Source organism: Jatropha curcas, chromosome 11 (assembly GCF_041381405.1).
Source record: "Jatropha curcas cultivar XTBG-Jc1 chromosome 11, XTBG_Jcur_1.0, whole genome shotgun sequence".
Taxonomy (NCBI): Eukaryota; Viridiplantae; Streptophyta; class Magnoliopsida; order Malpighiales; family Euphorbiaceae; genus Jatropha; species Jatropha curcas.
Window position 1 is genome coordinate 7,680,887 of NC_143161.1, and position 25,202 is coordinate 7,706,088.

The 25,202-nt window shown below is 32.5% G+C and overlaps 4 protein-coding genes across 6 annotated transcripts; 1 reads left to right on the forward strand and 3 right to left on the reverse strand.

Moving 5' to 3' along the window:
* Positions 1 to 1,439: 1,439 nt before the first annotated feature.
* On the forward strand, positions 1,440 to 4,960 carry LOC105641543 (carbonic anhydrase, chloroplastic). 2 transcript variants are annotated; one of them, XR_001047249.4, is made up of 10 exons: positions 1,440 to 1,652; positions 2,748 to 2,809; positions 2,896 to 3,042; positions 3,132 to 3,180; positions 3,256 to 3,372; positions 3,799 to 3,852; positions 3,942 to 4,027; positions 4,158 to 4,263; positions 4,463 to 4,697; positions 4,822 to 4,960. XR_001047249.4 is itself a non-coding variant. In XM_012226130.4 (10 exons), the coding sequence occupies exons 1-10, from the start codon at positions 1,461 to 1,463 to the stop codon at positions 4,858 to 4,860; spliced, it is 1,011 nt and encodes a 336-aa protein (XP_012081520.1). In that variant the 5' UTR covers positions 1,440 to 1,460; the 3' UTR covers positions 4,861 to 4,960. The 2 variants fall into 2 exon arrangements, 1 of the variants encoding a protein (XP_012081520.1); XM_012226130.4 differs by having other exon boundaries at positions 4,463 to 4,621.
* Positions 4,961 to 5,931: 971 nt separating this feature from the next.
* On the reverse strand, positions 5,932 to 7,950 carry LOC105641554 (transcription factor WER). The gene is made up of 4 exons (XM_012226141.4): positions 7,476 to 7,950; positions 7,232 to 7,361; positions 6,390 to 6,728; positions 5,932 to 6,275 (listed from the first exon to the last, which is right to left on the reverse strand). The coding sequence occupies exons 1-4, from the start codon at positions 7,591 to 7,593 to the stop codon at positions 6,257 to 6,259; spliced, it is 606 nt and encodes a 201-aa protein (XP_012081531.2). The 5' UTR covers positions 7,594 to 7,950; the 3' UTR covers positions 5,932 to 6,256.
* A 1,499-nt stretch (positions 7,951 to 9,449) lies between these two features.
* DEG1 (DegP protease 1) lies at positions 9,450 to 15,444 on the reverse strand. The gene is made up of 8 exons (XM_089716250.1): positions 14,924 to 15,444; positions 14,714 to 14,836; positions 12,242 to 12,413; positions 11,845 to 11,882; positions 11,065 to 11,263; positions 10,786 to 10,938; positions 10,503 to 10,637; positions 9,450 to 9,873 (listed from the first exon to the last, which is right to left on the reverse strand). The coding sequence occupies exons 1-8, from the start codon at positions 15,370 to 15,372 to the stop codon at positions 9,796 to 9,798; spliced, it is 1,347 nt and encodes a 448-aa protein (XP_089572376.1). The 5' UTR covers positions 15,373 to 15,444; the 3' UTR covers positions 9,450 to 9,795.
* Positions 15,445 to 15,740: 296 nt separating this feature from the next.
* On the reverse strand, positions 15,741 to 23,543 carry LOC149492464 (beta-galactosidase). 2 transcript variants are annotated; one of them, XM_089716252.1, is made up of 14 exons: positions 23,197 to 23,543; positions 22,806 to 22,965; positions 22,563 to 22,630; positions 22,403 to 22,456; positions 22,178 to 22,261; positions 21,998 to 22,083; positions 21,526 to 21,606; positions 20,561 to 20,691; positions 19,443 to 19,484; positions 17,188 to 17,264; positions 17,019 to 17,109; positions 16,846 to 16,927; positions 16,353 to 16,425; positions 15,741 to 16,085 (listed from the first exon to the last, which is right to left on the reverse strand). In XM_089716252.1, the coding sequence occupies exons 2-14, from the start codon at positions 22,947 to 22,949 to the stop codon at positions 15,917 to 15,919; spliced, it is 1,182 nt and encodes a 393-aa protein (XP_089572378.1). In that variant the 5' UTR covers positions 22,950 to 22,965; positions 23,197 to 23,543; the 3' UTR covers positions 15,741 to 15,916. The 2 variants fall into 2 exon arrangements, with proteins under 2 accessions (XP_089572378.1, XP_089572377.1); XM_089716251.1 differs by having other exon boundaries at positions 22,806 to 22,950; positions 23,197 to 23,541.
* Positions 23,544 to 25,202: the final 1,659 nt, after the last annotated feature.

Sequence of the window (25,202 nt, forward strand, 5' to 3'; positions counted from 1 at the left end):
TTAAATAATACTATTCATAAATTAAGAAAATGATATAGTTTTTATTAGTTAGCGTTTGAATGTGAAAATTAAGTAAAATGAAATGAAAATTCATTTAAGGATTTCAAATAACTTGCATATGTATGTCACATTAGCAGGTTAAGAAATTGTACAAAGAATTTCAAGAACTGCATTGCCTGTTTAAATTTCGTTTTCAAGAAATTGAAATATCAAGCAAGAATCCACCTCAACGGGCAGAGGAAATGAGAAAAATAGAATAGAAACAAAGCAATAAGGCCATACAATATACATCACATTCTCACAATCTCTCCGTGTCAAAGAAATGGCAGCAGAGCCATGTTTTAGGGATCAACAGGATAGGACCTTATCTCTACGATCCATCACCCATTTGCACCATTTATTTTCATCCATGGATTGATTGTATGCTACCTATCTGTTCGTCTCGCTATCCGTACATTCTTTAACCGTCATCTTCTCCAGTACTGACACGTGTTAGCCCTTCAACATTTCAGAAATATATATATATATATATATATATATATATATATATGTATTTTTGAAATATACTCACTGAAGTATTAGGTTTGTCGAACTGTAATAAAAGATTACTTTAGAAATGCATTTAATTGAATCATATTTTAATTCATTACGGTTTAACCACTCATCAAACAAATTCTAAATGTATAACAGTGACTATTACGACATAAGCCTTTTTTTTTTTTTTTTTTATAACTAAAAAGTTTAATCTCCTTGAACCGTATATTATAAAGGTTTTTAACTCTCTCAGTAAAACGCATTTACCAAGAATGAAACTTATATTTTCACTCTTACGGAGATTGAAGTCCCTTATCACTCTAACCAACACCTTATTGGTTATTGTCGCAAGTCTTTCTAATTTGAATACTAACGATAGTTAAGGATTACCTAGAGCCACCTCAACAATGCATGTGTGAAAAGTTAAGAATAAAATCACAATAGACATTTATTTATACATTCAATCCATTTTGAAAAAAATAATAAGATTTGATTACAGTGTTAAAATATCGAAGATAAAGTATGTGAATTTTAATATTAATTTCATATATAATTTCTACGTAGTATACATTTCTTTTTCCATTGCAATTTGACTTATAAAAGCGATGATGATTTGAATCTATATCTTAAACTCATAGTTTTTAATTACTGGAGCTATATATACATATATATAAAATTTGTGACGTGGCGAATACCCATTGCATGCATGGAGAAAGATTAATGATAAGTAGTAATATATTTTCATATAAACATATATTTAAAGTATTTGAGATGATAAAAAAAGGAAAAAGGGAAATGAATCTCCAACGTCCAAACCTAATCTACAAAGGCAGTAGTGTTGATTGAGTAAGCTTTCGCTTTCGTTATCTCCAGAAATAGGTAATAAAAATGGTATAAAGCGAGTCGAGTATAGTGTCCTTTGCGAAATGTCGACTGCTTCGATAAACGGGTGGTGCCTCACCTCTATCTCTCCTTCTCAGTCTTCTCTAAGGAGAGCTACATTACGTCCTTGTGTTTTTGCTAGGCTGACCTCTTCTCCTGTTTCTGGTAATACCCCTACCCTTATCAGAAACGAGCCCGTTTTTGCTGCTCCTGCACCCATTATCAATCCTAATTGGGTACTCTTTCTTTCTTTTCCTTCTTCATCTTTCTGCATTATATACATTTCGAAAATTATCTTGTTTCGTTGGGTTAGTAGTTAAGTCATCGGGTATCTATCTTGTAATATTGCATTTTTGGGTGTTTCTAATTTGCATGACTATTTCTATGCTTAGCTGGGGTGGTATTACTCAAATAAAACCTGTCAATTTAGTAGTTTCAAGTGATGTAACCGTAGTGTCTCGTTTTTTCTTTATTTCAAGTGTTGTTGGAAAAAAAAAAAAATACTAGATTGAAATTTTTTTGATAAGCATAAATGATTTAGACTTGTCTGGAAATTTCTTTTTTACAATTATTATTCCTTAATTCTTGGAGACTATACTCGTATATGCATATGGATCTAATGGGTGCCACCTTAATTTGCATTTTTGGGGTCCAAAGCAAGTTGCTTATGACTATACCAACTAACTCTACCTAATAAATGTAATTTAAAACTAAAATCTAACATGCGTGTCAATTTCTATATGACAATTGGCCAACGACATTTTCCAGTGGCTATGATGACTTGATACATATGATTAAATTAAATCCCACTTGGACACGTGTATGACTCTACATACTTCCCACAAAAAAATTGATAATCCCAACAGGAAATTATATTACTACTTGGCAGATCCTAAGGTTCTGACAAGTAAAGACAAAATTATGTTCGTTAAGGATGGTATTTTTTCTTAATTGTGTAGTCCTATATTTGAACTCTGTACTTCTATCTTCCTCTCAAACTTGTCTTTTGTCATTTCTCTCTTTTACAAGTCAAAATAGTAAAGTCCAAATCCATTTTCTTTTATATCTATTAAATGCTTGCAAATTTGAAGATGCATTTGACATTCATCTGTATAATTAATCTCAGGCTGCATTTAATTAGCTGTAATGGAGATTAATGTAATAAAATGCATTTTTAGTACAAACATTACTCAAATGTCACATTATATTTCATTACGTTTCATATCATATTACATTTCGTTACAGCTTACTAAACGGAGCTTAAATTCAACAGGGAATACTAATTATGGTATAATTTTCTGAATTTTCTGATTTCTATGGGAAATTTGCAGAGAAAAGAAATGGGAAAGGACTCTTATGAGGAGGCAATTGAAGCCCTAAAGAAACTCCTCAGGTGAAACAAAAGAAGAAAAAAAGAAGAACATTTTCTTGTTTATTATAACAACTTGAAGCAATGAAATATATAGAAATGTTTTGCAGTGAGAAAGGAGAGTTGAAAGCCACGGCGGCCGCCAGAGTAGAGCAGATAACAGCTGAGTTACAGACAGCTTCATCTGACAGCAAACCCTTCGACGCAGTTGAGAGGATGAAAGAAGGCTTCATTTACTTCAAGAAAGAAAAATATGAGTAAGTAAAATTTTTTTAAAATTTATTAATTTCTTAATAATTTCTTTTATTTAGTTAATTGCTCATTACCAACAATTTTAATTTTGCAGCAAAAATCCAGGATTGTACACTGAGCTTTCCAAAGGCCAAAGCCCCAAAGTATTGATCAATTATAATTATTTTTTTTTTCTTTTTTGGTAAAATGGTAATTAATTTAATTTCTTGAATTTGCAGTTTATGGTGTTTGCATGCTCAGACTCCAGGGTTTGCCCATCACACGTTCTCGATTTTCAGCCAGGAGAGGCTTTTGTGGTCCGTAATGTTGCAAATATGGTCCCGCCATTTGATCAGGTTCCCATTTTAGCTTCTTGGCTCTCTCATAAATTCAAATTAATTGTATTAATTGATTTGTAAGTAAATTATCAGTTAATACTATTTCTTGTTTCATTATAATTAAATAATTATTCCAACCAAAAAAAAAAATCAAAAAATAAGTAAGTTTGCGTTCTATTTTTATTAAATAATTTAATCTCTAAGACCAATATCATAAAAATATATATATTTTCTTAAATATCGTGATCTCAGCCTAGTTTATTTATCTTAAATCAAATAAGAAAAATTCAATTTTAATTAAAAAAAACTTCTGAAAACATAAATTTAATTTCGTTTACAAGAATAGATCCATAATACTACGTTTTATTAGAATAAAGTTTTATTTTTTACAATATTTCATTAGAGTTATTTAATTAAAATCATGGCTTTTTTACATTCCAACAGCTTAAGCACACAGGAGTGGGTGCTGCAGTTGAATATGCTGTTTTGCATCTCAAGGTAAACCCACAAATTGGCTTTTTAATTAATTAATTTGATTAACCTAATTACAAGCTTGAGGATTATTAATTAATTATAATCTTTTGCAGGTGGAAAACATTGTTGTGATTGGTCACAGTGCTTGTGGTGGAATTAAGGGGCTGATGTCTTTCCCATTTGATGGGAACAAATCTACGTATGGATTTTATTTTTTACATTGACCAAGAAATTAAATGAAATTAAGCAAATTAATTAAGAAGAATTCATACAAAAAAAAAATAATAAATGAATTAATTTTGTATTGCTTAATGGGTTGAAAAATGCAGTGATTTCATAGAAGATTGGGTCAGTATCGGTTTACCTGCCAAGGCCAAGGTGTTAGCTGAACATGGTAATGCAACCTTCCCAGAACAATGCACACATTGCGAAAAGGTAAACCCCCCTCCATTCTTTTTAGAAATTTTTACATTACATTAATTTATAAATTCATATAATCGCCACGGAATGGTAAGTGATTTTAATTCTCAACACAAGTCTGAATTTGAAGAAGTACACTTTGCTGAAAGGACAAACAATCTTTATATTTTACAGTTTGGTGGTATTATATTAATTTGTTGAGAAAATGATGCAGGAAGCTGTCAATGTATCACTTGGAAACTTGCTGACTTACCCATTTGTGAGACATGGATTGGTGAAGAAAACACTGGCATTGAAGGGAGGCTACTACGACTTCGTTTCAGGAAGTTTTGAGTTATGGGGGCTTGAGTTTGGCCTTTCTCCTCCACTCTCTGTATGATCATCATCATCATCATTGTCAATCCATTAACCATTTCTGATGAATTATTCCCCCAAGAAATGTTCAATATGTACTCTTGTCTCTCTATTTTCAAATAAATATTTATAAGATGAGTTCCCTTTTGTTAATTAATTAATAGACTTTATTCACTACTGCATTTTTTTGTTTCCTTCTTTTTCTTGCTCTTTTTTTAGGTAAAAGATGTGGCCACCATACTACATTGGAAGCTCTAGAGGGTCATGAATATTTCTGCTAAGAAGAGGAGACTCTTTCCCTTTTGTTTCTTCAATTGGGTTATCTTGATTTAATAACATCAACAACTACTTTCCTTAACATGTTTCTTGCTTCTTCAGTTTCTAACTTATTTACTCATCTACGTACTAATTAATTACCTAGTTCTAATTTGTTTTTAACTATGATAATCATGACTAATTCTATTGACTGAATAAAAAAATAGAAAAACAAATATAATAAAAAGCTGAATTGAATATCAATTGGAATTGAATCAAATAGAACAATGAAGGAATCAGAATCGGTAATTCTTATTTCAGTTACAGTTCATCTCAGAATTTTGTCCATCACTAATTCAACCGGTGCTAACACTTATCTGAATTTTTTGCAAGCAACTCTGAGTCATATTTAGGGTTTATTCGAAAAAATTAACTGTTTTGCTAGCTATTAGTTGTTTTATTAGTTTTTCATAAAAGGCTAAATGTTACATATATTAACTTTTTATAAATACTATTTTAATCTCTAAAAACCAGTTCAAACGCTATATTAATGAATACTATAAAAAATAAAGTTTAATCAAAATATTAAAAATTATTTAAAAAATCGTTATCGAACACAAACTTAGGTAGCGTTTGGTTCGGGGTAAGTGGAGCGGAGAAATTGAAATTCTCGGGAAGTGATGAACCTCGTCATGTTTGGTATCTAAAAATAGTGAAATTTCTGAGAGGTTGAAAATCCAACTTTTTTTGACAGGTCCCCAACCCAAGAAAGTGCACTTCCTGTGTTGTGAAAATAGGTAAAATTCTGTTTTGCTCTTAAGTAATTAATTTAAAGTTAAAATTTGGTCTTTACTTTTTAACACCTCATTCGTTCTTCTTTTTTTTTTTTTTAATTTTTTTTAATTTTTTTTATTTTATGTGGATTGACCGTTGGAAAGTTGAAACTTTTTAAACTATTGTTTATTCTTCTTTTTTTTTGTTAATTTATTGTGTGATTAATTTCATAATGAGCATGATATAATATATTATTATTGTTAATATTGTATGTGGCATTCTGTGTTAATTACTCAACTCTTTAAACATGAGCATGTTGATTATTGTAATAAATATTTTGTTGATTACAGTGTGATAACATATTGTAGGTTGATTATTATATAATGACATTATACTTCCTCGGAAATTACTTCCCTGAAATTGTATTTCTTGGAAAGTTCACTTCCCAGGGAGTAGACCTAATTGAACCAAACGAGGCCTTGGTTTACTTTGGTAATCTAAAGGTTCGTTTACATTGACACCCCAAAAACCGGTTCCAGAAATTTTCAGGACAAAGCCTTTAATTAGTTAGATTAAATAGTGTGACAGGCTTACCCTCATCGTGACCACCAATGGTTGTCTGTTCTCAGAAGGACCACTCTGTGCTGCCACCAGAAGATAAACATAGGAAAAAGACAATTCAATATATAGATATAATAATTCAATAATTATTCTATACTTACAAGATAATTATTATGAGTAATATTACTAATACTAACTAATTCCAAGCAAAATTATCAAAAGAATATCCATCCAAGAACTCATTTGCAATTGCATCATCAAAAAACCAGAAAGGACTTGCACAAGTACTGTCCTTGAACATGATCTCTTGATGTGTGTCTGAGACTTGATCCTGGTGAGTAATTTCAGTGTTGAGACATTCCTTGGAGGAGTTTGATGAGGTAGAAACAGAAGCAGCAACAATGCTTGTTCTGGTGTTAATAAGCCTACCATTTTCATCTTTAGTAGTAACCAGCTTTTTCGTCAGATGGGTATTCCAGTAGTTCTTCACTTGATTGTCAGTTCTTCCAGGCACTCGTTTTGCAATCAGTGACCACCTTATATCCCAATTTTTCTTTTTTTTATCAGAAGTTAGAAATTATGCATTAAAATTTTTTAACCATACATAAATATCTAAACACGTTAAAAATGCATTTTATTATATTACAGTACATTCTATTGCAGTATATAAACACAATTTAATTACTTAACTAAACATATGAAACAATCTTATAATCTGTTATTAGATGATAAATCTATAACGGGTAATGAAATAATATGACACAAATTGAAGAAAACAAAGGCACCCATTAAGCATTTTCCTTCGAATTCTATTTTACTTTTTATGAAATGATGTGTTTAGAGATACATATGAAAAATCTTATTTATTTGATTAATCTTAATAGGACAAAATATTTTGAAAATTATTATTTCAATTAAATTATAGTTGTTCAAAGTGTGAGTGTTGAGATTGTTAAAGAAAAATTAACAACTGTATGTCAAAAGTCAGAAACTATTTACATAGAGAAAAGGTAGAACTAATTAGAAATAGAGTAAAAACCTGTTTCCAAGAAGATTATGAAGTCTAATGATAAGGTCTTCTTCTTCTTCAGTAAAATTCCCTCTTTTCACATTAGGGCTTAAGTAATTCAACCACCTTAGCCTACAGCTCTTTCCACATCTTTTCAACCCTATTTTTACACATTTAATAGTCATACTTATAACCCACAATTAAGTAATTTTTGAGGTTAAACACCAACCAAATTGAAAAGAAAGGGCAAGAAAAATTAAAGAAAAGAACTAACCTGTCTTCTTTGAAATGTGATTCCATTTTCCTTTCCCATGAAGGTTTACATAGTCCATCAGGATCTTGTCTTCTTCCTCTGTCCATAAGCCTTTCTTGTATTGGTTCTGTGGCTCCATATTCTACCTTTTAATTTTCTTTGTTGTTATTCACTTGCTCTTTTTATTTTAATAGTGTAATGAAATGGGTTCTGGGTGTGTCAATTGCTTGGGTTCAGAGTCTTAAATATACGGCGGAAAGGTGTGTCCTTTAGCAATGTCTATGTATAACACAAAACCTTGCGCAATGGCACCATCTTGATATATTTTAAATTGAAGATATGCTTGCCTAATTACTCTGTAAAAATATGCTTCCTTTAGACTTCAAAATCCCACCGCCCGATCAAGATAGTAGAAGTTTTCAACTCAATTCGACTTGTCGTTTGATGGGGCGGACAAAATAATTGTCCAACCACCTTATTCTGCTTTTGCTGCGCCAGTTGAATAGGGAAAAAAAAAGTGGTCTTGTCCTTTCCACTTCTATTTCGTCTCTTCACTCCTTAAACAGTCTTGACAATCCCATTGAAAAATGATAGTAAATTTTAAATTATAAAATGTCCAATATATAGTTAATATAAAGGAATATTTTATTTCTTAAATATGATAAATCAAAATAATTTGATTCATTTTTAAAAAATTTAAGTTATCTTTTTGCATAGATATTTATAAAGAATATATATAAATAAATATATATATATATATATATATATATATATATATATATATATATATACAATATATTTATTTAATATGATATTTGTTTATTCATTTAACATATTAGTTAAATTAGTAATTATTTTATATAATTCACTTGTCTTTTCCTGTGGAAATTTCTCTCCTACACTGTAATCCATATGGACCGATTCATATTGGTGGGATAAATTTAAATTGCAGAACTAGCATTTTTCATTTACAAAAATGATAATTAAATGAATCGAACAAAATTAAACTATATAATTATAAATATTAACAAATATTCTCCTAGAATATTTTTTTCCAACCATCCCAAAATTTGTGTGTTGTTTCTTAATTTTGACTATATTAATTAAGAAAACGATGCCTATGCATAAAACAATGCCCACGCGTTAAAAGTTACTCAAGATTAATGTAATCCAACGGAGGAAGTTAAACCAACAAAAAGGGACAATTTTTAGTTTGCTTGATTAAAAGACATGTATTGGGTATACAGTATGATCGAATAGAGCTTTTATAATCCATTTAATGCTGTCCAGTAGAGGGGCAGAGATAAGACTGTAGACTGTAGTTTTGTGGGGATTCTCGCAAAAGTCCCATGTGAATAAATCAAGAGATTATTCACCATTCAAGACCTGCTAATGGATACTCAATATCACGTTAGGTTGAAGGTGAGTAGAGTAGGGAAGTGTAACTTTTCAGAAGTGTCAATTCTATTTTCCGGAAAATAGATCATTCCAACTTTCGTGGCATGAAGGAAATAAGATCCTAGGAGATGGCTAGAGAAGTGAAGTGCATTGGATTTATCAATTTATCCTATTATCTAAATACACTCAAATTTATATTATGAATATTATTGTAATTTATAGTTTGAAAGCAATTTACTTCCCAGAAAATTGATTTGCATACCAAACATATTCAAATTATACTTCCTGATAAATAAATTCTTTACGAGTGCAATTCTAGAAAATATACCTCTCGAGAAATAGGTCATTTTGAAGCAAATGAGGTCTTAAAAGGATTATATTTTCTGGAAAATAATTTATTTGGAAATGTATTTCCTGGAAAGTATACTTTCTCGAGAAATAAGTCATTTGAACAAAACTGGTCTTAGAAGGAGGACTAGCTACCGGCTTTCCCATAATACATACCCTACCAAACACCAATTACTAATTAGCATACAAGTCGATAGTAGTGGTCCTTCGCATTCAAAAAATGCTACCAGAGAAATTATGCACACACAGTAGACACAACACATGGTAATTTCATTCGACATTAATATCCAGTGACTTGAATTGACTAATCAAGATTTTCTGACTTGGATGCCAATGCTCCAATGTGATGAATTAAAGGCTACTGATTCCATAAGCATATGAGCACCAGCACCGATGCATGCTAAACTTTAAAGGAAGAGTGCTGAGATTGAATTCAGAGTGTTTAGCTGTATCGGTGCAGTAATTGATATGGAAAATAGTACGGTAGGTGATATATGTACAGGACCATTTGCCTTTGTAACTTCAATACACAAAATAATGGCATTCTCTTGTATATGTAATGTGGATAAAATATACAGACCTGAGCTTTCACATACTATGACTCTTCGGGCTTTGGTTCAAGTATGACAGGAATCTTCTCCTTGTGATCACCACGTAATACTTCCACAATCACCTGAGTATCAAAATAATTCAATGTAATACGATGTCTATACTAACTTTTAATGATTTGTGCATTGCACTACAAAATTTTAAAAAGATTTCAGAGAAAAGCCATATGATAAGAAGACCATAAAAATATCTGAGGTCAGTTCACTGATGATGATGCTAATATTCAAAAGGTTCTGAAAGATTAACATGAATGAAGAGTTCAGGTATCCTGGAATTTATGGACACTAGAGACTTTTTGCACCATATTTGGTAATTCATAGATAGTTTCGCCACTTCTAGCCAATTATCAATTTGGCCAACTTTTTAACAACAGGGACTGTTTTTGCACAATGAACACCAAATAGTTTGTTCAGAAAAGGGTAAAATATCTACTTTCTATACATGTGTAGCAACATTGGATATTCGATTGCTATGGTGCAACTTTCAAAGTGATAAGCCCCACCGCCCCCCCCCCCCCCCCCCCCCCCAACAAAAAAAAAAAAAGAAACCAACAACGTTCAAACTACTTACTCTGTTAGCTCACTCCCAAAACCAAACATCCTTTCATTCCCTCTTCCCCCATGTAAAAGAATAATTTTTAAAAAAATGGTAATAAAGGAAAACGAGAAATCAGTAAGTATGGTTACACTATACCTTCTCGCCTACTTTACATTGGTCAAGAATTCTGTACAAGTCACTGCCATTTGTAACCTTTTTACCATTCACCGATGTTATGATATCACCCAAAACAAGTCTGCCATAGGCATCACGTTTTGTGGGTTGCAGACCCTGCAGAACGGAATTCATGCTTTACAATAAGCAGTAAACCTCTTAAAATCAGAAAGGACATCTATCTCAATCATTTTACCCAGTAAACAGAACTCTAATTTCAGTATCACATGCAAGTAAGTTGTTAAAAAGAAGAAATAGAGCATACTGCTTTGCCAGCTGGACCATTTGCAGGAGCATCTAAGACAAGGACCCCACTTACTCCCAACTGCTCCACAGATTGATCAGGTGCAAACTTAATACCTAAAATTGGTCTTGTAACTTTTCCATACTTCACCAACTGATCAACAATGCCACTTACCTGAATTTGCAGAACAATTAATTACTTACAAGCATGAAAAATGAAAGTCCATACATCTTTGCTAAAATTGCATGATGCCTCCACTGAAGTTTATTGTGAAAAGCAACTCCAAAGTTGATATCTCACAGTGTCTACTGGGATTGAGAATCCAACACCAGAGGATGCACCAGATGGAGAGTATATGGCTGTATTTATCCCAATAAGGCTTCCTGAACTATCAAGAAGTGGCCCTCCACTATTACCAGGATTAATGGCAGCATCTGTCTGTATAACATCCTGAATAGGACGCCCTGTGGCGGCAGAACTAATTTCTCTACGAAGCCCACTAAAAAGAAAGAAAAGGGAAAAAAATGAAACTCTCATATTTCGGAAGATACAGATAAATTTAAAACATCAACATAGGAAATGGTTGCATCACTGATATTTCCTTCTCTATTTAAATTATTTATTTATTAGTTATTTTATCAGCTAATGGCATGTTAAGGGCGATCCTGATATGGTGAAAGTATTGGTTATCAAATCACTAGGAAGTAGACTCCAATGTTTAAAATAGCCCCTTCATGCAACATTGCTGAATAACATGTCTATCACTAAATTCTCTCTTACAGGACCTAGCATCGGCGGGACCATAGCTAGAAAATGACCTTTTACTACTTGATGAAATGCCAATTAAATCATAACTGATTAACTGTTGGAACACAAGCACACTTTTATTTCATCGATCACATAACCATAAGCTATTTCAGGACATTTCTGCTTGGGTCAAAAACATACAGGTAACAGCAAAACAAGAGCATTGCAGCCAATTCCTTACACACTAATATAGGATACGACTCATGGCCAAAACGCCTAGTTTCCAATGAATTCATGCAGACAAATAAAAACAAACTTTCCTGGATTTTGTACCTGATGACACCAGTTGTTAGAGTATGGTCAAGTCCAAACTGCAAAAGTAACAAAAATCAAATCAGGAAATCAGGTTATTTATTAATGTCAAGTTTGCAATGCCCAAAATGAACCATGCTCCTCCATCTACAAGAAATAACTTTTGATGACCAAGCTATGAGAAATATTAGCACTAAATGCTAGCCTTTGCTCCATCACTGGACAGAAATACAAATCCGCAAAATGTATAACTAAAATTTGCATTCACCTTTTGAACAGAAAGCAAGCATTCACCTTACATTTCACACTTCTAATTTCTATGTTATACTGATCCAATGTTAATACATATGTGATGGCTATTGTAGTCTAGAGATACCAGGAAATGGGAAACAAGGAGAAAAAGGCATATCAAACTCACAGGGTTGCCAATAGCATATACTTTCTGACCAACAAGCAAGTCAGCAGAAACACCAACAGGTATCGGTCTTAGTTTGTCTACAGGTGCATCAACTCGTAATACAGCAACATCCTTGTCTTGGTCAAATCCAACAATTTTTGCATCATAAGTTGACTGGTCAGCAAGAGTGACCCTGTATACAAACTAGCATCTATATGAATGTGAACAATATGGTGTTTGCTAGAATCCAACAGAATATTTTCAATCTTCTCTTTTTAGCTAGATATATACGAGCACAATTGAATCTCACACAATGCTGCAGATAGAGGAGTTAAGGATTCAATGAGTGGGAAGAGGAGTTAAGGGTTCAACAAGCGAATTCACTGTGTAACATAGTAAGATCAATGTGCTGTAGATCCAAAATGTATAAAATGATTGTTTACTAGAAAATACAGATGCTATTAGAAATAATTAAAATGGCAAAATCCAGTAGTGGCATCCTTATCCAAATCAATGGCAAATCTTTAGCATCTTACTCTCTATTTCCTTCATTATCTCTCCTCATGATGTAAGGGCAACAGTAACTTGAACCAACATGATATATCATTTTATAATTTTCCCGCTCTTCTACGTTCTAGCATTGGAAACAAGTCATAATTGTCATGAACTAATTATTAGCAGTCAACCAAATTTGAGTGGAAATACAAAACTAAGTAGTTAGAGATCTTTTTTTCTCAATATATTTCATTTTCCTAATGCTACTCTATTCCTTTTAACAATTCACATTTGAAAGCTAAAGTTCCTGATAACTTCAAGGGTTTTATTTGGCCTCTGGTGAAGATTGGGATCAATACCAGAAAGTTGTTGCAAGCAAGAAGGCCAAATAAGTAATAAAGGCATTAATCCCTGATGTATGTATCACACATAGCATTGCTCTAGCTATCTATAATGAGAGCCTTTTGGCGTTTTGAACAGAACTAGTTCAAAATCAGGGGTTCTGGAAGGAAGGACCAGCAGTTGAAAAAACGTTGTGGCATGTTTCCAGTATTTTGATGTATTTGGCTGGAGTAGAGTACTCCAATTTTCAACGACTACTACTTACATCTGTGGTTATTATGGAATAAAATTGTCTTCTTAGCTTCTCTATGACATTCTACTTTTGGCATCTCAAACCCAAGAGTGCCCAAGTAGACATTGAAAAGATTGCAGAACTTTATTTTATCAATTTTGTCTTACGTTTTTCTTTAATTAGTTATTTTTATACATTACACTGATGATATTCCTCCTTTGCATAGTTGTCAAATCGAGAATCGAAATCCCTATTTTTTGAATCAAGAATCGAATCATATCGTAAGATTAGATTGTTCAATTAAAAATTATTAATTTTATTCAAAGAATACTAAAAATCCAAATGCAAATCATAAAATAAAATTGAATTGAATGACATATAATATGTCAGTACCTAATTGCAATTGCAGAGAATATAATAGTAATTGTGTGAATTAGTTTAGACTTTAATTGTAAATATTTTGTTTCCATGTGACGTGACAGTGATTAAAGTGCACTACAAATAGTCTACTATTCATATATGGAAAAATTAGTCATTTCTCCTCTAGTAATCTGTTCAAATTCTCTCTGTTTAATTATTTTTATGGCTCTGTTTTGCTCCTCCTCTCTTTGTATATGTTCTCTCTTCTATTTTCTACTTGTTTCTCAGTAAACAAACATAGATTAGACAATGCATGGAGCAGTTTTCTCTTTTACTTTACTTTTTTCCAATTGATTTCTGAATCGTGTGAATCGACCGATTCGCTGCCGATTTGACCAATTCATCACCGATTCAGGCCTCTTTCAGGTTCTACACTAAGACTCGAATCGTACGATTCTAACAACACTGCCTCCTTGTAACTATCTCCTCTTCTTCTCATCAATTTTTTGTTCATAGAAGTTTTTGTAACATATATGCATCACAAACTAATCAAAACAGTTCTTTTTTTTATTATTTCTATTGAACTGAACCTGGTCATGGATTTGAGCCACGGAAACGATTTCTTTGCAAAAGCAGAGAGAAGGTTGTTTACATCAACCATCCCAAAAGCCCACAAATGTAGGGAAAACCAGTTTGGGACTAAGACTTACTTCTTGTTGTTGTTTTTGTATTGAACTGAATCCTAATATTTCAAGTCGGCTACATGCAAATTCCAACATATAATGGCATCATAATGACATCCAAATCAATAATCAAACTCACTTGTCCAATGTCCTAAATTGAAGCAATGGAAAATAACATTAGAAATTCTTGTTGACGGCAATATCAGTAATTCACACGTTCTATATATTCAAAGCTCAAAAACCAATAGAATTTCCATAATTTACACCTTTAATTTATCAGCAATCCCTGAAAGTGAACTTCAAACGATATCCAGCATAAAATAACAGAATTATTAACTAAGTTTGTTTATATATAAAATAACTGGATGATATTTTACTAACTTGAGATCAGAAGCACCACGAATCACATGATAATTTGTGACAATGTGACCATCTTTGTCCCACACGAATCCAGACCCAGAACCTTGCGGCACCTCCAACACATCCAAAGTAAAAGCGTCCTGCCTATTCAAACAATCAAATAAAAGAGCTTCAATTGGACAGAAATCGTAGAGCTAATAACAATAACCAATAAGCCTAAGTAGGAAATACTTGACAGCGAGATTCGTTATATAAACAACAGAGGGAGTGTTCTCTTGAAAGAGGCGAACAGTAGCGAGTTCATCGGACTGCAATTTACGAGGAGTTGTAAGGACGAAGGCGGCGGCGGGGTCCACATCGGCGAAGAATAGAGAAACCGACAAGGCAAGTGAGGTACAGAGGAGAAGCGAATCTAGAGCTGAATTTGAAGAGGAGGAGGAGGAGGAGGAGGAGGAGGAAGAGTTTTTGGTAAATAAGAGATTGTTTGGGGTTAGAGTGTGAGAGTGGAGGACGCGACGTAAGAAACAGAGAATGCGAGAATTGTTACTGTCATTATGGCTTTTGTGGATAGAAAGGCATTTAAGTTCAGACACAGAGAGTGGAGGCTTTCTGTTTGGAGAGCGAGAAAGTGGAGAAGAGTGATGGAAGAAAGTGGAAATGAGTGAAGAAGTTGTAGCCATTTTTTTCTCAGTTATTTTTTCTTTTCTTTTCTTTTTTTTTAAACGAAAGAGGACTCTCTCGAGCCTTACAGCGCTAGCCATATCATATGTGTTCGTTATTCGTTGAGAAAATAGTATTATTATAATAATTCACTTTTCTTTAGTCTTTTCCACACATGTTGATTAATCATTCATTGTTCTTTGTTTTTTTTTTAAAAAAAAAATTAATCATCGGAAGTAACATACAACTGTCAGTTACCTTTTTAAGAAAAAATCACACTATATATTATTTTAATTAGCTTATATATATATATATATATATATATATATATTAACAATTAACTTACTTTAAAATATATTAAAATATAATATATTAAATAAAATACAAGTTTGTAAACAGCAAATCCTAGGTATTTATTGCAAAATCGTGTGATCATTTTTCCAACAGTCACCACTTCACAGAAATAAATTACATAAAGATCAACTGTCATGGAACTAGGACATTAACCTTGCTAATGAAATGCAGAAAGAAAAATGTCAGGCTATCTAAAACGAGGCCTAATATTTACAAAATCTTTCCCAGCGGTCTTAGTTCGCTTGGAAAACAATCGAAGTTTCCAGCATTTACATCAGATTGTAGCATTGGTCGCTTGCCAATTTTCCAGGCGATGCCCTCTGCTAGGTGCTCCTTGTTTGGTGTTAGCATCACAAAATTTGGATCAGCTCTTTGATAACTGCACATACATATATGCCACCATTAAGGAAAGAAATCTTTTGCTTAACAATACCAATATTGAAAGCCGAATTTTAAAAGCTGAGTATCATGATGAGTTCAAGCTCACGCAGACTTGCAAATATGCACTAATTTGTAGCAACAAACTTCAGCGATTCTCTAGTTTGCTCAGTATCAGCGCTCAATTAACCATATGGAAACACTATACTTGGTTAAACTTGGAAAAAAGAAAGGAAGAAGAAAAAGAAGATTAAACAAGCTGGTGAACCTGGCCTCCCTAAGATTCTCAACACGGATGCCAAATCCACATGCTGTCTTTCCGATAATATGATCTCTGATTGCTGCAAAACAATGGGACTAATTGATGACGGCATTTAAGGCTATTTAAAACAATTCACATCTAATAAGGCCAAACAAAGCATCTATGTTGCTTAGGCACAGATCTGAAGAGAAGTATCAAACATGTTTCTAGTGGCATTACACTATAAACGTGTAAAACCAACACTAACTATTAACATTGTCTCCAAAAGTTCTCATTAATTCGTCGAAGTTAAATCAACATTCCTACATGTCAGTGAAATCTCTCACTTGGCATACTTTGCATTGCCCAAATTATTGGTTCCATACAAAGAAAAATGCACCAGTGTATAACACCAACAAAAAGTTTCAAGTAATTCATCAAATATTACTCGGTTGAACCGTATATATAGGTGCATCAGAACTTAACCATAGGAAAATGAAGGGGAGAAAGACAAAGGCACCTGAAATATTGAAAGTAAACGATGGGTTCCACCATGACTTGGATGCCAATGTCAATGATGAACTTTGAGGTCCCACCTTTCCCTGCAACAAATAGGATATACATAGACTAAGCACGATATGATCTATAATTAGAAGTGTGATTATGAACATAATATTGCATCTGGAATACTACCTTCAGTAAGAAATTCTTATTGGCCTGCCAAGATGCAGCCATTTGAAAGGTGGAATCTGGGACATTTTTTGAGGTTTTGACATCACCAATCCTATAAAGTTTAAAATGTGATCTCATTAAAATCAGATATAACTACATTGATCATAGACTAAATTGTCAATTGGAATACCTTGTTCGTAACTCAAACCCAAAATCAATATAATTTGTGATTCCAACTATTTCAGTTTCTTCGAATGGATTCTTGACCTGTGTAGTTTAAAGATTTCATAGCTTGTCAGAGAAAACCAATTCCTCATCGGAAATCAAAATAGAATATGCTTCTGTGATGCAGGAGCATCCAAGACTAGTTCAGAAATTTTCTTTTAGTTTCCTTCTTTATTTAGAATTCTTAATTAAATTAAAGAATTTTAATTCTAACGGTTACTTTGAAACCAATATGTTATTTTGTTCCAATCAAAATCATCCTATCCTAGCCCTAATTGTTGAGAGTTAATTTGCCTCAAATTCTTCCCCTGTGTTAAGTGGTATCAGAGCGCAAAAAGATCCTGAATTGCTGCAGGATTTTTTTTTTTTTTTTTTTTTGGTTCTAAATCATGTTTGGTCGAGGGAGAGATCGAAGTAGAGGTAATCAGCCCCAACAAACAGAGATGGCTGAGATATTGCGAATGATTGAGGATTTGACCCGGGCTGTACAAGCCTTGCAGCGTTAGGAACCCGTGGAAGCCCGAATGGAGATTCCGGAAGGCAACCACAAACAACTCAAGGTTCAAGAGCATCTTGAGATTGATGAAGTCAAGGACGTTGATAGATGTTGATGACCCTAAGAAGAGTGAAAAGGAGAAAGAAGTTTCATATTTTGACAATCAAAACAGTGAAGGCAGCAACAAGGACCTTATGGAACCAATCTATGATGAGTATGATGACGAAGAAGAGCAAGAAATTGATCTAGTTTCTACCCAAGGAGAAAATATTGCCATTCAGCAGGTTCTTGTTACCCCTAAAATAGAAGAACAAAAAGATAGGAATATTGAAGGTGGGAAAACAAAGGAAGACTGGTATTATTCACAAAAGTATTTGCTTGTGGATGTTGACAGAATAAAACTGTCAAAAGTAGATTGTTTGAAGCAAGTACCCCATGGAGTTGAAATACATCTTCAAGCAAGAACGCTAGCGCAAACAAAGAATCTTTTTGTTGAACCAGCTTTGCTTCCTTAGAAAGAGGATGGATTATTTGAATGGCTTGTGATGTTGGTTGCTCTTACAAAAACCTTAAGCACGTGGTATTCTAAAGAGAAGTTTATACGAATTGATCCTATTCTCATGGCTGAAATCTCTAAACTTTTCTCGTCAAAGTTGAGTTCCTTTCAAACCCGAGGAGAATGATGCAGGAGCATCCAAGACTAGTTCAGAAATTTTCTTTTAGTTTCCTTCTTTATTTAGAATTCTTAATTAAATTAAAGAATTTTAATTCTAAGGGTTTCTTTGAAACCAATATGTTATTTTGTTCCAATCAAAATCATCCTATCCTAGCCCTAATTGTTGAGAGTTAATTTGCCTCAAATTCTTCCCCTGCGTTATTCTGTAACTCAGAATCCTACATAAAATAAAGTGGTATCCTAGTACTGGTATTGCTTGACCTATCTAAACCTTAATATCAAACCAGCTAAGTCAGCTATATAGATTATTTTCTTCCATTTCACCCATTTAAGGCTAGCTTCTCAAAAAGATAAAGGGCCAGTAAATCCTTTTTCATTGCTTTTATGCTTTACCCTCGAGTCATCCTCGGTCTCCCTCCTCACTCTCTTCTTTCTTGTAGCTTCAATTTGCTAACCCTTTCATACAGTGGTGCATTTTATGTTTTTTCTGTATTTCATGATTACTCAACTCAACTAAACCCTAGTCACAAGCTAGTTGGATCCACTATATGGATACATTCTCTCCATTCCACATGGTTTAGGGCTATAGTTTCAGCAGGATCTAGGGCTGTTAAATCCTCATTCTCTGTTTCCCTTCACATTATCTTAGGCCTATCCCTGCCATTTTAAGCTTCACGAGTAATATATAAAAGAGTACCCTCCTGAAAATATAATTGTCCACATCCTTAAGTTTAAGAAATAAAGATGATAAACTATTATTCTCATGTTAACCATCTTACGTCACATCATGATACCATTATTACCCACCAAATGTCGACTCCAACCCCATCTATTTCATAGGCCAAAACTGAAAACAATAAACTAAATCTACCACATGGAGAAGTCAGAAACTAAAGTATAATATAACTAGTGTGCATTCAACAGCCCACTAATCCACAAGGGCGAGAGGTGCTGCAAATATCTAATTTCACGAGAATGCATCCATATAGATACTGAAATTGAAACCAATGACCAAAAGTGACAAATAAAGTTTGAAGGAGAGGCATACTCGTCTCTGGACCACTGCATGTTGGTAAAATGAGGCAATGAACTGCAATTGGAGAAAAGACAAAAAAAAAAAAAGCATAAGAATAATTTGAGACACGCATGATATAGCATCAAGTTATCAATCACTGAAATTAACAAATGCAACAAATCCCCTCTCTAGCAAATTGTAACAGATGTTTTGGCTTTCTTAATTGATAGCTAAGTCCCAGAATCTAAGGATTACTGATGAAACAATTAAATGCATCCAACTATTTCTAACCAATATAAAATTTTACAAAAAAAAAAAAAAAAAAAAATGAAGCCAGCTTTAACAGACCTTTCCTATAATATAAAATGCAGTGCCTGTTAGAATAACAAGATTCTCAGTTAGAATATAAAACTTTAATGGATCCTAGTTAATGATTTCTACATGGACCAAATCCATTTAAATGGATTGATACAGATGAACATTCTTATTAGTATACCTGGGATATTCAGTGGACCTAATAGTCTCAAAACCCAAAATTTAACACAGTTTCTTCAATTTCAACCATGAAACGACTTCCACAAGTAATCTGAATTGCAATTAGAAAAATAAAATAAAAGACCTCCTAGGATCATGAAAACTAATGCTAAAGAGTACTAAGTATAGAGTTCACTAGTAAAAGGTAAGGAGAAAAGGTTTTTAACTTTTTAATATGAATACATGATTTATATAAAATAATACAAATATTATTTAATTCTTTCATTAAATTAACCCTTTTTTTCTAAGATTGATATATGTTTCAATATTTATTTTATTTATACATACATTTTATAAAAGAAAATGAATTTGCAATTGGCAGCACTATCACTTCATATTGACAAAATATGTCATATTTTCATATAATTATTTGTTTTGTAAGGAAATAAGTTTGTAATTCATTTTGGGACTTAGTGCTGAAGCTGACAATTCTATCTCAATTCACAATATAAAAGTTCAATTCATGATTTGAATTTTATTTTGACAACTATGATAACACGCTATGAAAAGAACTGCTGCACAAAACTAATTGTAGATCAACAGAGGAAATAAAAATCTTCTAATACGCTAAAATACTTTCCGTAGAAATATAATAAATCCAGCCCCAATAAACTAACCTGAGAACCGTTTGCAAGCTCGAGGCAAAAATTGAAAGAAGGACTCAAGGGGGTTCCTGATCCTACTCCATAGCCAATCGCAGCACTCCAATTCGTTAAATTCTTATCTTTAGCAACATCTTTACTTCCATCTAATACATCAGCAAGGAAAACAGAAAATATCAGTTTCAAGTAAAATACCTTCATAACGTGAGATATAATCTCTTAACAACCTAACAGATTTTCAAAAGCAATATTACTTCATTTAATGTCATAACATATATACCAATACCATGAAATATAGTTAGATGAGCTTTCAACTTATCAGGAGATAGTCTTTTACAGAATTATCAGTGAAAAAAGAATATGACTCAAACTTCTCATGCCACCATATCCTATATATATATATTCCAATAGCATTATCATCAGCATAGCTAGAATTTTACAAATTCAACAGCTAATATAAGTCAGATGTATGAAAAAATCCATTTCAAAACATTTTAAAGGCAATCATCCCAATCGAGAAACTGAAAATTTTCATTCATTTTCTTAAAAATGGATATTTCTTTCCGAACCTGCTGCCTAGTTCCTCAGAACTGGCATCTATTCTCCTCTCTTTCTATCTCTTGGTGCATAGATACCATATGGAAACCTTCAATTTGCAGGCAACAAATGCTAGAAAAACACAAGAACACATAAGCCCTCATGCTTATCTGGGAAAATGTTTAACATAGTTACATACTCGGAATACCATATAGAAACTCCTTCAAGCAACAGAACCCCAAGTATAAATTTTTCAGACAAGACAAGAACAAAAATGTAAAAGATTCACAAGGCTGAAGGGGTGAGAGAGATAACAAGCAACTTATTTCTAGGCTGAAGCAGCAACCCTTGAATTTATTAATGATTAGCAGGTCGGAATTAGCTCTACTTATCTAAAGTACGTTGAGAATGTGTGAAATGTATCTAACCTGTAAATTACTTACATTGTGGCTCGTACTGTGCCCCAACAGTAAGCCTTCCCATCTTGCTTACAGCCCATGCACTCATAAGCAACTCGTTTTTCACTGAAAATTATGGCAATAGTGTCAAACACACAATTTATAAATCAAATATATTCTAGTTTCAGGTTATCAAGACAGTGCAGGCAACAAAGAGATACAATCTCCTAAACATGGCCAGATAGACAATTAGCCTGGCTATGTGTCGCTTGGAACGCCATGAGGATACAAAGTAGATACATTATTTTCTCACTAGAGTTCTAGCAATGCAAGCAATTCTGTGGAGCCCTTGAAACTAATCAAGATCAAAAGACATTCAAACTTCCTAGCATCCTAACCCTCTCTAAAACTGGAAAATAGATTTAGCTCAACAGAAGTCAATTATGATCTTTATATCAGTTCATTACAAAGTGAGAGAAGGATGCGAAATTACGGAGAAGATTTACAGGTAGCATACCAGCAAAAGGCATAAATGTGGTTCCAAAGGATAGATTTTCTGAGCCATATCTAAGTCCCATAACACCATAATCTTCAGAAGATGTTCTGCATGGGGAATGGGATTTATTAGATGAACTCCAATGCTAATAATGCACCAACCAACTCAAGAATCCATACCTGTAGTCTGTAGAAATATTACCTTTTACTCAATAGGAGTGGAAAAATACCAAATGCTCCAAAACCATATCTAGGGTAATAAGCACATGACCTCATTTTAAAAATCCTGGAGTGAGATTGAGCAAATCATCATTCAGATTATAATGAAATTTTACTAAGAAACGCAACAATTTCTTTTTTTTTTTGTTTTTTTTTTGTGGGGGTTGGGGTGGAAGAATTGGTACGGGAAAGGAAGTATTTTGCTCACGGATCCGCATTTGACACGAAAAGGTCAATGAAATTATGGGGGTCATCCACGTCACTGCTCACACAAAAAAAGAAAAAATAAATAAAGAAGAAGATCAGAAAATTGTTTGATGATTCTCCCAACAAATTACATTTCACAACATAGGCAATTAATATAGTACCTCTGCCACCGAAACAAGGCATTTCCTACAATTTTCTCCTCTTGCTTATGATCTAATGGACCTGAAACCTAGTGAGGTTAAGGAGAAAAAAACATAGCTGCTTTGTCCAACACCTCAATCTTATTTTTCAAATAAACAGGATATATGATAAACATAGAAATGGATCTGCATGGACAGAATAAATCTTTCACTATAAATAACACCAGAAAATAAAAGAAGAACAATTAAAAGTTCAATGGATACTGTAGCAATCAAATCCACATGAGGATCATCAATTGGTTTCAACATAATTCTGGAGCTAACATGCCTTGCTTCTTCAAAATAATCCTCAAAAAGGCATTTCAAAGCAAGTTTCCCAAATAATAAATTATATGAAGATTCCAACATCCTGCATCATTTCATTCTGTCAATGTAATTAAAGAGCAGAAAACACAAACAGTTGTTTCAAGAAAACAATCAAAAGGTCAACAATTTCATTATTAGATAAGCAAAAATAATTAGAAAACCAAACTGAACTATGATTCAACAACAAATACAAATAATAATAGTAATAATGATAATAATAAAATTGTAACAGCATTGCTCTCCATTTTCTAAAGAGAAGCAAAATGAGTATATCTTCTTAAGTGCTAACCTAGTGCGTGCCACAAGAGGAGGAAAATCGAAGAGAGGCGGGACCAGCACCACTGGCGGTGGTGGCTCCTTGTTGAAGAAGTTGCCCATTCTCTAGGGTTCGGCTATGGAAATTGGGAATGAAGTGATGAAGTGAAGGCGAAGGAGAATCCTATACGATTGCTTCTTGCTTGAGAGTATGCGTACGAGGATGAAATCGAAACATTTCTCTGAAATTCGTCGCCCGCGCGTTCACCACTGTTTTAAGTTGAAGACGGTTCCACCGTTTACAGTTACGTGGCATTAGTATGAAGTACGTTTGTTTTTTTTTTCTCTTTTCCTACTAAATTACGTTTGAACTAACTAATTATTAAAGGACAAACATTTTAGGCCAGGTTAGTACACAAGGGATAGAATGAGCAATAATATGAAATACCCAAAAAGATAATCCATTTCATCTTATCGATGGTTATTAAAAATAGAGAAAATTACTATTTAATCCCTCTAATTTTGTCAAATTCATTACATATTCTCCTATTTTAGAAAACTATTAAAAGATCTCATAGCTTGTTTCCGTCTTAACCAAAAAGTCCCCATCTGAAAAAGAAGCCTTTTTTCCATGAGTCAACTGAATAAAGTGAATTCAAAGGTGAGAGAAGGAGGATAAACCCTAAAATACCCCCAAAAATGATTGGGATGAAAAATAATTGATGATAATAAAGATAATAAATAATAGATTAATTTCATTTCATAATGTATATATAATATATTATTATTATTATTATTATTATTATTATTATTATTATTATTATATAAACTGAGCATTAATTAATATGCCAGAGAGCAAATTCATCTTGGTATAAAAAAAAAAAATTCCCTTTCCCATAAAAGAAGAGGGAAATAAATTCTTTCTAACAAACAAAAAAGAAATCCTACAATTGCTAGATTTGGCATTTTAATTTGCATTTAGAAAAATTAATCATATTCCCAGAAAAAAGTAAAAAAAAAAAAAAAATGCGCCAAGGATGAGCCATATTGTAGACTGTAGAGAGAGAAGTAGCGGGCCGCTATTTCACATTCTCACGCCTTTTCTGTTTGCAATTGCAAACCATTTGAGCAACATGCAGTACTCCATTTTTCTTCCTTCAATTTCAGCAGCAATAAGTGGAGAATTGGATGAGATTTGCGTCCCTGTGATTTGTTGACTAAAGATTAGGATTTGGGTGTTTGTTTAGATTGGAGATAGATGGAGATGGAGAGAGATTTTTTCTATTAAATAAAAAAAATATAAAGATATTCTTCGACTATTGAAGGACTGCTCTCTCTTTCTTGAGAGAGAATATAACTTTAATTAATTCAGTTACTGTGTTATTGGTTATTGCTTAATGCTATTCTTGTTTATGTAAAATAAATTGCAAAAAGATATTTTTCATAATTTTAATTGTTTGAAAACATTAAGGAAAATAAATCAACAGAAAATATTTTTAATAAAAATGATTTTTTATTTTTAAGAGAGTAAAGTATTTTTCAAACTTTGATAAATTTATTATATTCTTATAAATTCATATTTTTTTAATTTATTATTCATTAATAGCTACTACCACTGTTATCATTAACTTCTATAATTTACCTCTTTTTTTCATTTTTTATATTTAATAATAAAATTTTTAAAATATGAAATTTTATTATTATTAATATTTTTATGATCTTATAAATTATAAATTTTAATATTTTTAACTAATTTTTAATATTATAATCAAATAATAAAAAATAATGATTTAAAAAATATTCAAAAATAAGTTATGTTTAAAAAAAATAAGCTGAGCTCCAGTGTAAAGTTTAAATCAACTTCAAATCAAATAATATATATATATATATATATATATATGGGACACCAATGATTGATTTCTGATATGATGTATTTCGTCACATCCCATATACTCAGAATTCTCATTTCATCATGCAAAAAAAAAAAAAAAAAAAAAAAAAAGGAACTGAAACTCTATTCTTTATGTCTCTATATTTTAA